The 18,530-nt window shown below is 34.5% G+C and overlaps 1 protein-coding gene across 1 annotated transcript in view; it reads right to left on the bottom strand.

Moving 5' to 3' along the window:
* Positions 1-2,229: 2,229 nt before the first annotated feature.
* Positions 2,230-18,530, bottom strand: part of LOC107663488 (transmembrane protein 163-like) — a 38,421-nt gene continuing 22,120 nt past the window's right edge. Inside the window, exons 6-8 of the mRNA XM_016453726.1 lie at positions 8,623-8,734; positions 5,259-5,400; positions 2,230-2,749 (exon numbers count right to left, since the gene is read on the bottom strand). Of these exons, the coding sequence (XP_016309212.1) occupies positions 2,689-2,749; positions 5,259-5,400; positions 8,623-8,734 (315 nt within the window). The 3' untranslated portion in view covers positions 2,230-2,688. The remainder of the gene's footprint in view (positions 2,750-5,258; positions 5,401-8,622; positions 8,735-18,530) is intronic.

The following is an 18,530-nucleotide window of genomic DNA, read 5'->3' as shown; positions in this document are numbered from 1 at the left end:
TTTTCTGTTACCAACATGTAGAGGTGGGTGATATGACTAAACTTATATATCAATATGAGTAACTTTATTTCACGATAACGATATATATCACAATATATTTATTTTTGCTTTAAATAAGGTCTTTATGATATCAACATTTTTGAAAGCATATAAATTTAATAATTCTTGTCACCAGTGTCACTATCACAAAAAAACTAATACTAACCTAAATTTATTGAATTATTAAATTATTAAAGTTACAAAAGTGATTTTGTCAAGAGCAGTTAGAGATTTCCTCTCTTTTGCTGCTTGATTAACATGAATGACAGACAGTAGGAATATTAGACTGCTGTCACTTTAAGAGCTGCCTGGATCCAATATACTGTTACACAATATACTGCTTCTCAGATGTTTGCTTTCACTTAAGACCTAAATAACTGTGTTTACGAGGATACTTGCAAAGACGGGCATTTTGACAGTGTGTATTTAACTGTTCAAGGGCTATAAAGCGGCAATAATAACTCAATAACCGTTAATAAAAATAAAAAAATGAACTCAATAAACGTTCAATACTCCCACGCTCTATGATGGCTCAGAAACTCTCAGACAGTGCGCGCACATATAGCGGAATGAGTTCTCTTTAGCTGCTGATTGCTTTTCAACAGCCTAAAATCACTTGTTTCTAAACCGCAATGCTTAAAAACATGTGCAAACGCAAAGTTTTTGTGACCACATAGCACAGCAACGTCACTTAAGCGTCTAACTGCGATAGAGATGATAGTCGAAAATCTCTACCGGTTGACAAATTTCTACTGGTTAATCATGTCTACCGGTATATCTCCCATCCCTACTCTGAGTTATTATGGACTAAGTGTTATTATGGATTTTGGTCAGAAGTGACGGTTTGAAGTTAAAACACTTCAATGATGGACTCGCTTCTTAAAAACTTTTCACTTCACAAGATGTTAACTGATGGACTGGAGTTGTGTGGATTATTATGATGTTTTTATCAGCAGTTGGGACTCTCATTCTGACGGCACCCATTCACTGCAGAGGATCCATTGATGAGAAAGTGATGCTCAATTTCTCCAAATCTGTTCTGATGAAGAAACAAGCTACATCTTGGATGGCCTGAGGGTGAGTAAATGCTCAGCAAATTTACATTTTTGGGTGAACTACTCTTTTAAGTCCTAAGCACATATCTACATGTGGTTTTATAAACTGTGCAAACGAAAGTCCCATTTGCAGGGGTGTGTGCCTGTGTCTAGTCCCTCCAACAAGGACTCAAGGTATTTAACACGTCAATTAAGAACAGAGCGTTAAATTCGACCACACACCTGAAAAAACAGCATAAGTCATACATTTCTCCAAAAGCACAAACGTTGCTTTTCACCGACAATCACACTACGAACTGCCACTGAATAGCACATACGCGATCGGACTGGCTGTAACATCACAGTTACGATATATTTGCTACATGAAATGCTCAGGAACTCGGCTTTTCCCAAATACACATTTAAACAGCCAAATTTCGTGGCAAATATTACAACAGTCTAATACTTAAGAACATATAACTTCACATCATGAAGGGTCAAGTTTTTAAGGCTTTGTTACTGTGCGAGTAACGTTCGTGTGCCAAGTTTCACCAAAAGCTCTACGCAAGGCTGGATCAAGCTATAACAAATTAACTTCACAGAGCTTTACTGTTTCAATGGAGTGCGAAAGATGAAATTACATAATTACATTATTTAGGTCTAGCAAATGAAGCGGTTTAATGATAGCAATTGATTTGTAGACTTAGACTAGTGCTCTTTAAGTACTGAAAGTTTCGTCATGTGTTCTGTTTTGAGTATGTTACAGTAGTATTAGATATGAAAATGCCCTGTTTGTTGAATAATATACTTTAAAGTTCGTGTAGATGATTCAATGGCACGTTTTAACAAGGAAAAAAGACAAATTAAAGTTTCAACAAGGTCCTCTTAAGAAAACAACTCATCTACAAAAATGTAATTTCAGCACCTCTTCAAATTATTCATTTGACATTTTAGCTAAATTATTTTGGCATGACTTCAATTTGTACACTTTCAGAGTGATCTATACTTGATTTTATATCATATATTTGGCTTTTCCACTGTGAAATTTTATTGAAATTTAAAAAATGAGAACTTTTGATATTATATGCGCTTGTGAAAAATTTAGTCTATTTTCTTCATTTTTCATGTAAAAATTTTACAGGTTTTCACAGATGCAACAAACGTTTTTACTAAAGAACTACTAAAATAAATAGGAACTTAAACAAACTAGACAAAAATGGCAATCTTAAGTTTACCTGATAAACCTCTTCCCTCCTAACCTGGACATTTATATTTGTAATAACCTGCACAAATCATACCTAAAAATGTCTCTCACCCATTATATGGATACCCATAATATTACTCAATGCGATGAATCTTAGTTTTCAATATCAGATTATATACATTCTGAAATGTATCTTAGCTCATTTCCATCTCAAACGATACGATTATACACATTTTATATATTTAATTCTTAGTTTTCCCTTTCAGATCCATATTTACAGGGGGAGTTTGTGGCTGCGTTTGCCCTGAGGCAGGTAAAGTGTATGTGTTGTGTGTTATGTTGTGTTTTCCTCTCAGGAGAATCTCCACAGGAGTGTTTCTGTGTGTGTTGAGTCTTCCAGAATCAGAATCGCTATTCGAAGCGCTCGTAATGTCTCGTCTGCCTGAGGCGGGGCACCATGTCCTTTAACAACCTGACAGAGAAAGAGCAAGAAAGAAAAGCGTAAGAAAAAACTAAAACTAAAAACTAGCTACTTTAGAGGTCAGGTCAGGTATTTAGTGCATATGTCGCTATATTAACAAAATACAGGTGCATCTCAATAAATTAGAATGTCGTGGAAAAGTTCATTTATTTCAGTAATTCAACTCAAATTGTGAAACTCGTCTCCGCATCACCGTAGCGCCATTTTGGAGAATATCCGCTGAACGCAAGCAGCGCACGCTATTCTGTGTCAGCCGCGACACACGGATGTGCTGTTTTCATTCAAATCAAAGTGTAAATACACGTAGAAAACGTATCCTTGTGTCGTGGCTGACACAGAATAGCGTACCTGCTTGTGTTCAGTGGATATTCTCCAAAATGGTGCTACGGTGATGCGGAGGAGACAAATTGTTGAATAAAGTCGTTATTTTTGTTTTCTTGGCATACAAAAAGTATTCTCGTCGCTTCATAACGTTACGGTTGAACCACTGATGGCAGATGGACTATTCTGACGATGTCTTTCATACTTTTATGGACCTTGACAGTGTAATTTACTTGGCAGTCAATGGGACAGTCACAACCTCCCGGTTTTCATCCAAAATATCTTAAACTGTGTTCCCGAAGACGAACTAAGCTTTTACGGGTTTGAAACGACATGGGGGTAAGTGATTAATGACAAAATTTTCATTTTGGGGTGGAGTAACCCTTTAAGGTAGAAAATGAGATGGCATGTTTTAACAATAAAAAAGGTAGTTTTAACAAAGTTGCTTTATCTTAAAAACGTTTTTACTTGGGAAAAAAAACTTTTTTATTGTCTACAAAAACACAATTTTAATACCTCTTCAATTTACAGGATTATTAAAGTCAAGTAAAACAAAAAACATAACATGTTTATTTGAAATAAACAACAACTGAAATAAAATCAGATGTAAAAAAATTAAAATATTTTATTTCAGCTAGTTGCCAAAGTACAATTTCTTGTATTAATTCATTCAACAAAAAAAAAACTGATATAAAAATTTATAAAAACTGTATAGACTTTTTTTTTTAAACTGCATGATTACTAAAACTTCAACTAAAATTAAAATTAAAATGGAAATACAAAAATAAAATTGAATAAAAATAATTTAAAAAAAACTATAATAGTATCTCAATCAAAACTAAAATAACATCCATTAGAACATTTAGTAAAATTATTTTGACATAACTTCAATTTGTGCATGTTCAAAGTGATTTATATTTTATTTTCTCTCATATATTTGACTTTCAATTGTGAAATTTAATTGAATTCTCCGTTTGAATTTAAAAAGTAGTAATTATGCATATGTTCTAACACAGGGTCGAATCTGGTTTGCAGCATTTGAGGTAAGAAACAGGTAAGATTTCTGCACTCAGAGATAAAAAATCATGGCATAATTTATATATGTTTGCATGTATTTGATTTTATTTAAATAATCATATTTTTACAATGCATTCTTTCAAATTGCTTAGACCATTTAATTATGAAAACATTTATTCAGTTAAAAATGGCTAAAATATGGCAAGATGTAGAAGCAATATATAAATGTATGAGATTGAAACAAATTGGATTTATTGATGATAAATATATAAACCTGGTTATTCTGTATTTAAAACACATTCAGTTAGCAGAAATCTGACCTGGTTCATTTAAGTATGACAGTTTATTAGTTTGTTTATATTAAAACCAGACGAGTAATCCAAATGGATGTAAATTTTATATGCAATTCAAACACACAAATCTTACATTTAGGCCTAATTATTTTAATTACAGTAACTATAAAAAAGAAAAGAGTGTATTTCTTGGCTTAGTATGAAACAATGACGAGGCTGAACTCAGCATGTGCAGCTCCGAACTTCCTAACCTCTGAAGGACGAGACCTGTCACTTCAAACTAAACGACCTCTGCCTGTGTGCTTTTGGGAAAGAGACACAGCCAGTGGAGTTTACAGCTTATAGATTTACATTTCAGCTTCAGTTCTGTCAACAAGTTTTTCAGCGTTCGATTAGCAGTGGGAAATCTGCCAGATGACGATGAGCTTTGCGTACAATCTTTGTCGTATGTGCATGTTACGTCTTCATTTCCATTACAATGAGTCAAACGTTAATTACAGTCTCTAGGCTAGTGATGTTATAGTAATTACTTGAAATTATATTAGCGAGCATCATGTGCTATTTAACCAACAAAACTACATAATTAGCATCCCTTTCAGAAGCTCTAGCTAAAGCCTCCAGCATATTTACATCTGCACCAAAGACAAACAGAGTCACGCCTGGAATCCCTCAAGGGTGTACGATGTTATTAAACGACTGTTTGTTAAACGGCTTCGTGCTACGCTAAGACCTTTAATAAACACGGTACTTTGCAAAAACCTTATTTAAGTCAGTGTTATTTTAGTACCATTACCGTTTTTGCTAATATTTTGAATGAGATTTTATTTGGTTTGCTGTTGTTGTCTAGTTTTTAGGTTTTGGACTCTTACTTGACTCCGTAGGCGAGAATGATCAGTCCGATCAGAACCCCGATAGTCCCGTCCAGGTACCAGACTTTAGGTTCGTGTTTGAACACCTCGGCGCTGATGAGGATGGAGAATCCCATGACGGCGCCGACTAGAGAGTTAAAACCTGCAAATGAGTAATTACGTAAATGTAAAAAAACATCGGAAAGAGCAGCGTGAACATTCTGCTAAACGTCCACTTTTGTGTTACACAGAAAAAAAGAAAGTCATACGGGTTTGGAATGACATGGGGATGATTAAATTATGATAACAGTGGGGTTTTTTTTTTAGTTAAACTTTTCAATTTTTTCTTAGAGCTGAATTTGCCAATTAAACATGAGGCATCAAAAACATTCTCTTTTTACTTGGAAAAAAAGACGTTTTTAGTTAAACTTACTAATTAAACATGAAATTTGAAAAAAATAAAAAATAAATTAGGGAAAAACGAAACATCAAAATTATATTTTTAGTTAAACGTTTTTCACTAAACTTACTAATTAAACATAAGACATTAAAAACATTTTAGCTAAAACTTATTAATTTAACATAAGATATAAAAATGCTATTTTTTTTGTTTTCTTCATTTTTAGCTAATCAAAAAATTCATTTTTATTTAAAATTTTTAAACTAAATTTACGAATTAAACAAGGCATTAAATATGTTTTTACCCTAACTTTTTTTAGCTAAATACACAAGACATCAAAAATGCTCTTTATTAGCTCAATATTTTAACCTTTTTAGCTAAACTTACTAGACATGAGACATCAAAAATATATATTCTAGTTAAACTAAACTTACTAATTAGAGAAGTCCTCAAAAATGTTATTTTTTAGCTTAACTTTTTAACACTTTTATAGCTAAACTTACTAAACAAGACATAAAAAAAATTCATTTTCATTTATTTATTTTTAAACTTAATTTACTAACAAGCCATCAAAAAGTTTTTTTAGCTTAACAGTTTTTGGCTAAACTTACTAATTAAACATAAGACATCAAAAATGCACTATATTAGCTCAACATTTGAACCTTTTTAGTTAAACTCACTAAACATGAGACATCAAAAATATATATTTTAGTTACTAAACTAAACTTACTAATTAAAGGCATAAAAAATGTTCTTTTTAGCTAAAGGTAATACAATTTTTAACTAAACTTACTAGCTACACTTATACATTTAGCTACACATGATAGACCAAAAAAATGTTTTTTTTAATTAGAATTTGTAGGTAAACATACTAAATAACATGAGACACACACACACACACACACACACACACACATATATATATGTGTGTGTGTGTGTGTGTGTGTATTAGCTAAACCTTTTAACTTTAACTAAACTTACTACTTAAAAATTAAACATCAAAAATGTTCTTTCTAGGATAATCTTTAAGTTTTTTTAAAGACATAAAAAATTGTTTTTTATCTTTACAGATGATAAATCATTGTGTTTGAGATGATCAGTAATTGCATGTTAACTAGCTGCAGCAGCAGTAGATGTTTGGACAGTTGGTGAGTTTCACACATGGTTTAGCTCGCGTGTGATTGGCTCATTGACGATGGGTGTGTGTTTGTGCTACTGGAACGCTTGGTGTACACAGCGATTACTGTTAGGCCGTGTGTGACAAATATTCATGAATTACATTTAAACATGTCAAAATACTTTGCACTGTTTGGTACATTTAAGGTTTAAGTGTGCACACTTAAGTGTGTGAATAAAGATTATTGCAGTATGTTTTACAAGAAAATAGTTCAGTTTTCTACCTCAAAATTACATTTCAACATTAATTCTACTTGCCATTTCTTTGTAGTTATTTGAAGCAATTTCCACACAGAAATTGCCATTTAAAAGGTTTAGATGAGTAACAGCTAAACTTTTTAGCTAAATGTAAATTAAACATAAGACTTGGAAAACAATAGGTGCGCCCCAAATCCGTACTTATCATACTTATGCACTATTCTATGACGTTCTGTAGTATAAACAGTGTGTTCACACTGAAAATTCCAAAAGGAAAAAGTGCACTTTAAATACCCGGATGATGCACTTGTTGGAATGTTGGACACTTGCACTCAACTGTCGCAGCTTTAATTACGTCGCAAAGGGGTAGGGACTATCAGACTCCGATTATAAATGAAAAAAAATAACCTTATAAAATTCATACACTACATGGTTGAGTACGTAGTGCATAAGTATATAGTGTATAAGTGCATAGTGTATAGTGCGTCATTTGGTATGCAGTCAATGCCTTTTTAGCTAAACTTACTGATTCATTAACTCAACTATTTACATTTTTAGCTAAACACAAGATATAAAAAAATATATATATTTTAATCAAACTTAACTAAAACTTACTACTTAAAATTAAACAAGGCATCAGAATGTTCTTTTTAACTTTTTTAGCAAAACTTACTAAACATGAGACATCAGAAATATATATTTTAGTTAAACTAAACTTAATGATTAAACTTTTTAACCTTTTAGCTAAACTTACTAATTAAACATGATTTCATAAACAGATTTCATATTAAATTCTACTTGCTGTTTCTTTGTAGATATCTGAAACAATTTTCACTCAGAAATTGCTTGTAAATTTCACAAGTAAATCTTACACCACTTATTTATTTATTTTTATTTATTTATTTATTTATTTATTTTCAGTGTGATTTAGATTACAAAAATCACAAGTTTGGTCAGTTAGAAAAGCTCTAGCACACCTCTTCTCGATAAGCCACATGATTTAATTTTAACCGTGTGTGTGCGTATCCATCTGTGCATATATGTCTCTATATATGTCTGTCTCTGCACCCTCCATCTGCTCATCCGTCTATCTACTCGTCTGTTGCATTTTCTTTTTCAGTTTTTTTTTTTAAGTTTCTTTCAAATTAACAAATGAAAACACCCTAAAACCACCATAAAAGTAGCCTCTACTATTTTTGAGTTGTATTTTAAGTCATATGAAGTCATAAAAACATATTTGTTGTCATTTTTGGAGCTTGACTATCTTTCCATCTTTCATAAAAAAAAAGCACATTCTGCTAAACATCTCTTCATCAACATCATTTTACAGATAATAAACGAATTGGAATGACAGTGGGTGAATTTATTTTTGTAACAAACTTAGGACATCTTAAGTGGTAGTGTTTTGAAAATAATATTATTTTTGGGATTCGATGGAATTGGTTTATTAAATATAATTCACGTGTGGAATTCTGCTGCTTCCAGCTGGTGGGAAGTCAAAAAGGGAGGGGCTAAGGTGAAATAAGACCAGACACATTGCGACGGCACTGTGAATAATAAATCAGGCTGGCCATCACCACGGTAACCCGTTGGGTTTCCGGGGAAACGTACCGTCGGTGATGAGGGCCCTGCTGGTGAGGACTTTCCCCAGCATGAACTTACAGACGGACAGAATAGCGCACATAATCCCACTGATAACTGAGACGCTGTACAGGAAGTCATCCTGGAGGAAGAGAAAGAGACATTATCATACTGAGCGCGACACGACGTTCATAACAGTCAACTGCAATGTTTTATTCAACAGCAATTCATACTGATGATGACACTGAATCCATACTGATTAGAATAACAAACTCTGAGATATATACTGTATACTGCTTATTATTTGTAAATAGGCAACTGTAAAAGTTTCAACTAGTAGTATGCTACACAGTTGTCACAAAACTCATTACAGTGTGTTTAATATAGTATTTTGCATTCAATTTTGTGCAAAAATTTCTATTTTGATCAAATAATGAGTCATGTTGTATTCTAAATAACATACTATCATACTACTCTTACTATTTCTGCAGTATATACTATGTATGCTGTGCACTCGCTGAAGTTAATGTTTTGATGTTTTCTGATATAATGTAACACTGTTGTTTGAAGCACATCATAAATATAGTATACACTGCATAAATACAGTCTAGTATCTAGTATTTAGTACGTAGTATGTAAGTGTAATGCCATATTAGTGTACTATACAATAATATTTTGAAAACGTATGCAGCATTAATCATTTCAAACTGTAGAACACTAAATTGTTTCATTATTTTATGCGTAAAAAGCATACTATGCACTTGCTGAAGTGAACATGCCAGGTAATGTTTATTGACAATGTAGCATGTACTGTTTGAAGTGTTACTGCTGCATTTCTAACTGTAGCATACTAAATAATTGTCACATGACCCTTATGAAGTGTATGTTTCCAGGTGTACATACCAAATATCGCATACTGCACACTTGTTGACGTAAACATGCAAGGTCATGAGGTTTATTGTTTGAAATGTTTCTTATTGCATAAATACAGTACATACTGTCTAGTATGCAGTGTGTAGTATGCTAGCGGAATGGAATACCAGCATAGTATTATATTGTTTCTTGTTTTGTTTTTAAGTGCAAAACAGTACACCATATGCAACAGTAAACATTTAAAACTGTAGCATGCTAAATTATCACAGTCCATGCATAGAAAAAAATGCATACTACACACTTGCTGAAGTAAACATGCACATTTTTTGACAAACTAGTGAAATTTATATCGCTACATAATAAATACTGTTTCAGTATACAGTATATATTGTGGAGTATGCACTAAGTAGTATGCTAGCATTCCAGACAGTCAAAGTATGTTCAGAACAGAATACTAGCATACTGCTTCTTATTAAAAAAACAGTATTCAGTATGCAGCAGGAGTGTTTCAGTTAGTAGCATATTAAATTGTTGTCACATGACCTCATGAACTGTTTCCATGTTTACATATAAAAATTTGCATACTGCACACTTGTTGAAGTAAACATGCAAGGTAATGAAGTTTATTGTTTGTAATGTTTCTTATTGCATAAATACAGTATATACTGTCTAGTATGCAGAGTGTAGTATGCTAGCAGAATGGAATATCAGCATACTATTATATTGTTTCTTGTTTTTCTAAGTGTGAAATAGTACACAGTATGCAACGGTAAATATTTCAAACTATAGCATGTTAAATTATCACATGCATAGAAAAAATGCATACTGCACACTTGCTGAAGTAAACATGCACAATAATGTTTTTTGACAAACTACTGAAATTTATATCGCTGCGTAATCAATACTGTTTCAGTATACAATATATATTGTGGAGTATGCAGTAAGTAGTATGCTAGCATTCTAGACATAATCAAAGTATGCTCAGAATAGAATACTATCATACTGCTTCCTATTCAAAAACAGTATTCAGAATGCAGAAGTGTTTTAATTAGTAGCATACTAAATTGTTGTCATATGACCTCATTATTATGACCTCGTTTCCAAGTATGCATACAAAAATTTGCATACCGTACACTTGCTGAAGTAAACATACACAGTAATGGAATTTTTGACGCTGCATAATACATTCAGTATATAGTATATACTGTGCTTTATGCAGTTAGTAGCATGCTAGTATTCCAAACATGTGATGTGATGGGCTATGTTCAGAAAGAAATACTAGCATACTGTGTTTCAGTATGCAACAGTAAACATTTCAGACAATAGCATACTTAATTGTTGTCATATTATTCTATACACACAAAAAAGTACTACAGTACTATTGTACTGTTTCCTATTAAAAAGATTAAAACATTAAAAGATAAAACAAAAAGAGTGCAACATTAAACATTTCAAACCGTAGCATACTAAATTATCCCATAACCTCATTAAGTTAATGTTTCCTGGTATGCATGCAAAAATGAGCATACTTCACACTTGCTTTAGTAAACATGCACAGTAAAAAGGTTTTTTGACAGTTGTGTAGCATACTAATATTTGAAGCATCTATTGCTGCATAATACATTCTATTTCAGTATATACTGCGCAGTATGTACAGTAGATAGCTAATATTTCAAAGACAGCCAAAGTTAGGCTATGTTCAGAATGGAATACTATACTGTTTCCTATTTATAAAAACAGTATGCAGTTTGCAACAGTAGCATACTAAATTGTCACATGACCTCATTGCAGTCATGTTACAAGTGCATGTTTAGAGATATCCTGTGCATATAAATATTTTCATACTACACACTTGCTGAAGTAATGAGGTCTTTTGATGATGTAGTTTACTATTGTGTATTGTATGTCGCTGCATAATACATAATATTTCAGTATACAGTATATACTGCGTGCTATGCAGTAAATAGTCTGCTAGTATTCCGAACAACTCCAAATCTGTGTATTACACACACATGTAAATAAGTATAGTATGCATACTGCAAATCTAGTACAAGAAGCATCTATGGATATGTTAAAAAGAAAGCAATATGAATGGAAATAAGGAGTGCAGAGGTGAAAGAGACAATGAAAGGATGTGAAAAAAAGATGAAGAGTTGCGAGTTGTCTTCTCAGCCCGAACAGAATCATTAAAATCGCGCGCTGGCCTTGCAGACGTGAAAAAAATGCAACACTGCAAGGTTCCCACCATCAAACATAACGTCCAACACAAACACACAAATACACACACACACACACACACACACACACACACAAACGGTCAGTCAATGCATCATCTGTTCCCACCACATAAAACGCTATGATGGATCTTCTGGCGAGAGAAGCTCATCAATCTTGATGTCAGGCAGGTGAAGAAAGCAGAAAACAATGAGGTTTGTGTCTCGCGGATGGTGTCGAACAACTCTAACCCTCCCTGTAGAGTTAAAAACAACCTCATGCCCTTGCATTTATCACAAACGCTGTCTGCCTGCCCACAAACAAATAAGGAGTGCAGAGGTGAAAGAGACAATGAAAGGATGTGAAAAAAAGATGAAGAGTTGCGAGTTGTCTTCTCAGCCCGAACAGAATCATTAAAATCGCGCGCTGGCCTTGCAGACGTGAAAAAAATGCAACACTGCAAGGTTCCCACCATCAAACATAACGTCCAACACAAACACACAAATACACACACACACACAAACGGTCAGTCAATGCATCATCTGTTCCCACCACATAAAACGCTATGATGGATCTTCTGGCGAGAGAAGCTCATCAATCTTGATGTCAGGCAGGTGAAGAAAGCAGAAAACAATGAGGTTTGTGTCTCGCGGACGGTGTCGAACAACTCTAACCCTCCCTGTAGAGTTAAAAACAACCTCATGCCCTTGCATTTTTCACAAACGCTGTCTGCCTGCCCACAAACATCCCACAACGTCTCTCTCTGAAACATCTCTGATCATCCATCTCCTCTCAGATAGGGAATTGGTAGCAGTTGCGCTATCATAATTTTTTCCAGTTGTGTGTCTTTTATAATTGTAGTTCCGACCACAGGACCATAAAATTACGTAAACATCATTATTTAGGGCTGTATTTTTGTGTCAGTTGCTCGCTTGCTTAACTGATTTTGTTTTAATCTAGCAGGTTTACGACAGGAAGTGCAAATGGCGCAAATGGGACTATTACAGGTATTCAGCGGAGGACTGTCGGATTGATTTTATAGCACCAGAAAAACAGTTGATCTTTCTCAGAAACGCACGCATGGGGTTGCAAAAGGGGGGCAGTCCATTTCAAAAACCTTGTTCAGACCAGCCTATTAACATTTCATGAGAGAACGAAAGAGCATGAGAGAGAATGTGAGAAAAAAAATAAGAGAGAGAAAAGAAGGGGGGAAGTGTTTCTGACATCAGCAGCAGATGAAGGGAGGGAGAAATATTGGATCTATTTTTAGACGGCACTTGTATGCACCAAAACCCAGCTTTACACGCTGAGACAGGAACAGGAATCCTCCAGAGAGAAGCCAGAGCCCTGATTAAAACATCAGCACTGACTCTTTCTCTCTCTGTCTCTATTTCTTCTGTATCTCTCATCTGGTTATCGTCTTCTGTTACACCCTAATTTAGTTTGCTACGCTCTTACAAATAAAGTTTCTAAAAGGTTTACAGTCTAATGACTTTTTATCATAATAGAACCTTCTTAAAGAGGTCATGGAACTGAGAAACCAAAATTCCCTTGATCTTTTGACATAAAAAGGTCATTGTACAATAAAAACATCCTAAGTTTTAGAACTCAAAAACTTTCTCTTTAGTCTAAAAACAGCTTATAATGAAGGCAGTCTGCCAAAATGACAGCTTTTGCAATGTTCTATACTATGAGGTAATAGTGTGGATAAGCACCGCCTCTGCAGAAAAAGATCAACGCCTGCTTCGACATCTCTGCCTGTTTAGCCCCGCCCACCAATTCGCACATGTAGTGTTTACGAGAGAGGCAAACGCGCAGGTCAACGCAGAAACCAAATGATAAAGATGGCTCTGAATACAAGACGCTGTTTAGTGCCAAGTTGTGGAAAAACAATGTTTGCATTGCCTTCCTTTTGATCCCAACGTTAGGAAAGAGTGAATGAACTTTATTTTTATTGAAGATCCAAACCACGTCAGTAAGAACTTGGTCCTTTGTTCACTTCATTTACCGCAGAATTGTTTACAAACAAGGCACAATTCGACTCGGGATTTTCAGAAAGATTGCTGTGCTGACTATATTGGATCCGACAGTAATGGTAATGTCGCAACACAAGTGTGACTGTTTTCATTACGTGGTCCCTATTGCTTTGTCTCTTCTTACAGATTGTTTGATATGTATAGAGTTATTTATGTGTTTTTGACCTAAATCACAGCAGCTTCCATCTATGAGGAATGTACACTGTCAAACATACATAACTGTTAGCCAATCATAGCAGTGGGCGTTTACTTCTGATTCTACAATCCGCCATGCCTATTCAAACAGAGTGTTCTGATGAGGGGGGTTAAAAACAGGACAGAAAATAGCCTATTCCTTCTAAATTATGATGTTTTTGGTGTAAAAATCTTTATAACATTATAAGTGGACCTCAGAGAACAGTACAAAATAATAAACAAAGGCAGTTCATGACCATTTTAAGTTCCCATGAGTTTTTGAGTTCACATGATGCCATAAGAGAACCTTTATTTCCCATTATGTCATCACAGAACCTTTTTTTTAGTTCCTATTATTTCCTAATAGAACATTAAATATCCATTATGTCAGTGGTCGGCAACAGGCGGCCCACCAGCAATAATATCTGGCCCGCGGCTGGTTCTGAAATAGATCTGTCATGACAGCAACAGTTACTCAATCAGAATATGTGAGCGGAGTGTGGAGTGGAGCGGTGTGATTTTGACTGGAGCGAGGAGCGGATTTTTTAAAAGTCGGAGCGTGGTTTTCACTCGCTCCAAGAGCGCTCCACCACCGCTCCATCACGAGTACAATTCATGCCAACAGCCCGTAATATAACTGCATATTTAGCAAGAATTCACGTTAAACATATTTAGCTAGCTTGATAGAGAAGGTAAATATGAGAAAGAATGTGAAGCTATGATGACGGCAATGGACATGAAACGGGAAGTTATAGTTCTCAAAGAATTTGTTTGTTCTTTCTAGATAATGAATATTTTCAGCTGAAAGCATGATTTAAACAAGTACTACAACACTTATTCACACGCAATCGCTCTCTCAATAATGCATTCAAACAAATGTAATCTTACAGTGCTACTTCATCTGTAGGCCTATCCGATTTCAAATGAGCAGAAATCTGTAAGAAATGCATCCGTAGGTAAAATTACTGACGAAAACGTACTGTTATTTTCATCACAAACAAAAGTTGCACCGCAAAAAGCAGCAATTATACCTTTTAATGCGGACAACCATGTTATTCATGTGGTAGGAAAAATGTTTGAACACTATGTTCTAAAAAGACACTTTGAAACTCTGCTGTTATTTTATTTATTTTATTTTTTAATATACGTTATGAACAGAACTGTGATATTTCAAACCTAATGAAATACTTTGGCCGCAGAGCGGTGTTTCTGCGAGGAGTGGAGCGGGAGCGGGAGTGGGAGCGGGAAATGGTGAACCCGGAGCGGAGTGATTATTAAATGCTCGGAGCATGGAGGAGGGGAAATTGTTGATGCTCCACTCCGCTCACATACTTTGCCGGACACCACCACACAAATGTGGCTTTCTGTTAACAACTGTCCTCCTATAGGATTTAACACAGAGTAACAGCTTACTACCAGTTACAAAAGACACTGTAACAGTCTGTCACAGGCAATTCTAGTTGCATTTTTCATCAATTAATTTCATCAATTATCCTTTGACTATGTTTTGGCCCGACATCAAGCGGCTAAAAAATTTTTGGGCCCAATGCCAAACTTACTTGCCAACCCCTGCATTATGTCATAATAGAACCTTTTTTAGTTCTCGTTATGTTGTTGTACAAACTTTAGTTGTCATCGTAGAACCTTTTTCAGTTCTTGTTATATCATAGACTTTTTTATCATTGTAGAAATGTATTTCTTATGTCATTGTAGAAACCTTTTTCGTTCTTATGTCATCTTATAACCTTTTCTAGTTGTCACTGTCATCGTAGAAGCTTTTTTTATTTTTGTTATGTCATTGTAGAAAATATTTTGTCTTAAGGTCATCATCGATTTTTTTTTTTTTTTCATTTTCCTTATGGCATCGTATAATTTCTTTCAAATTTTAGGTCATATTAGAACATTTTTTAGTTTTGGTTATGTCATCGTGCTTTTTTTTTTCAATTGTATGTCATTGTAGAATTTTTTTGTTTTTGTCATGTCATTGTAGAAACTTTTTTATTTTAGGGCATTGTAGAAACTTTTTTTTTTTTTTTTGTTATGCCGTACAAACAACTTAAATTGTAGGTCATCGTAGAAGTTTTTTGCTTTCGCTATCTCATCATAGAAACTTTTTTATTTTTAGGCCACCTTAGAATGTTTTTTAGTTTTTGTTTTCATTGTAGAAACTCTCTTATATCTTAGGTCATTGTATAATTTTTTTTGAGTTTTTATGTCGTCATATAACGTTTTTTAGCTTTCGTTATGTTATTGTCAATGTTTTTTTATTTTAGGTCATTGATGTCATTGTAGAAACTCTTTGTAGTTTTTGTAATTTCATCATTTAATTTTTTTTAGTTTTTAGGTCATCGTAGAATGTTTTGTGAACTAGTTTTAAACTAGTAGTAAGACTCGTAAACAAAGTTCATAATGAGCTTTGTTTGGTTGGTTCTTGATTGAAGAGTGAGTGATAGTGGAGGGGTAACTGGTTTAGGGGAAACTATTTCCCCTCTTCATGTTGCCTGGCAACAGTGATATCAGACTATTCTAATCTCGTCCGTGACTTCACACCTCGTCTTTGTCATGTTCATTCAGCTTTACACTTCTGCTGTTTAGCAGGCGCCGTTAGTTCCAGCCGAGGGAAAACTCACACAACCGGCGACATGAAAAGATGAAGTGTTGTGTTTGCATGTGGTGTCCTTCACCTGAGAGACTCTCTTGAGTTTACAGTCAATAAAAAGACAGCGGGGAAATAAGATAGGAGAGTATGAATGCTTAGAGCAAATAAACAGAAATATATTTAGAAAATGACAGAATCGAATCAGCTTAGAAAACAAAATAACAGTTGGTCACAACAATCAATCAGTAATCAATTAACTAATCTGATGAATTAGTGAATCAATCTGTGAATGATTGAACAAGTGAATGAATCAACCAGTCAACTAATCGTATGAATGAATCAGCAAGTGGATCAACCACTACAATGAATAAATCAGTGAGTGAGTGAATCAATGGCACAATCGTTCAGCCAATGCAATGAATAAATCAGAGAGTGAATGAACGAACAAAAAACAAACAAACAAATGAATCAACCACTGGAACAACCAATCAACGAATGCATAAATAAAGCCGTGATTTAATGAACAAACAAATGAATGAATGAATCAGCCATTGGAAAAACCAATCAACCAAACTAATGAATGAATCAGTTAGTGATTAAACGAACAAAGTCATCAACCAATACAATGAATAAATCAGTGAATGAGTAATTGAACAAACAAACAAATTAATGAAAAAAATCACTGAAGGACTGAACAAACAAATGAATCAACCACTGGAACAACTAATCAACCAATCCAATGAATGAATCAGTTAATGATCAAACAAACAAACAAACGAATGAATCAATGAATCAACCACTACAATGAATAAATAATTGAGTGAGTGAATGAACAAACAAATTAATTAATCAATCACTGAACGATTGAACGAACGAACGAATCAGCAACTGATACAACCAATCGACCAATCCAATGAATTAATCAGTTCATTGGGTTAGGGTTCTAACCCTAACCCAACCACTGGAACAATCAATCAATGAATGAATCAGTGAGTGAATAAATAAACAAACAAACTGATGAATCAACCACTACAATGAATAAGTTAGTGAATGAGTGAATGAATAAATCAACAGAGGAACAATCAATCAATCAACCAATCCAACCAATGATTTGTTTGTTTGTTCAACCAATTCAATGAATATGGTTCATATTATACGGACCTACAGGCAGAAACTGAAATCAGCTAAACCTGTTTTAAGGACTGTTAAAAGATGGATTAATTAAGCAGAGCGGGATTTACAAGCCTGCTTCGACTTTACTGATTGCAGTGTTTTTGAAGCTGCTTCCACCGATCTGGACAAGCTCACAGAGACTGTAACTTCATATATCAGTTTCTGTGAGGATATGTGCCTCCCCACCAAGACATTCTTATCATTCAATAATGATAAACCATGGTTTACTGGGAAACTCAAACAGCTTCATCATGCCAAAGAGGATGCTTACAGAAGTGGATATAAAATCTTGTTTAACTAGGCCAGGAACAGACTAACTCTAGATCAGAGTGGCTAAAAAACTACTTTGAAAAGTTGAGAAAACAGTTTTCAGCCAACGATCCGGCGTCAGTATGGACTGGTCTCAAGAACATCACCTTGTACAAGACATCACCCCCACAGTCTGTGGATAATCAACAACTGGCTGACGATCTGAATGTGTTTTACTGTCGATTTGAAAAGGCCAGTCTACCACCCCCCATCCGCTCTGATCTGCACTTCACACATTTACCTACCTCCCCTCCCCCCACCCTTCAACCTGCTCTTAAAGGCACAATATGTAAGATTTATTTTTATTAAAATATCCAAAAACCACTAGAACAGTGTTATATATTTTGCTGACTTGTGTAAGTACATCATCCAAAATGTTTCAAAGAATGTTTAAATCCAGAGAAATAGGCAATTTTAACTAGTGACACGGACCGTGTCCATAGTGTTGCCTGCCAATGATGTCATAACCCCTCGATTTCGGGTTTTGTTTTGTAGAAAACATGGAAACACCAAAGACGCTTTAATATGTTGTGCGTTTTAATAGACCGGTGACGACCGCA

The sequence above is a fragment of the Sinocyclocheilus anshuiensis genome, unplaced genomic scaffold (assembly GCF_001515605.1).
Source record: "Sinocyclocheilus anshuiensis isolate Anshui unplaced genomic scaffold, SAMN03320099.WGS_v1.1 scaffold77, whole genome shotgun sequence".
Lineage (NCBI taxonomy): Eukaryota > Metazoa > Chordata > Actinopteri > Cypriniformes > Cyprinidae > Sinocyclocheilus > Sinocyclocheilus anshuiensis.
The sequence above is the reverse complement of the archived record's forward strand: the minus strand, read 5'-3'. Positions and strand labels throughout refer to the sequence as shown.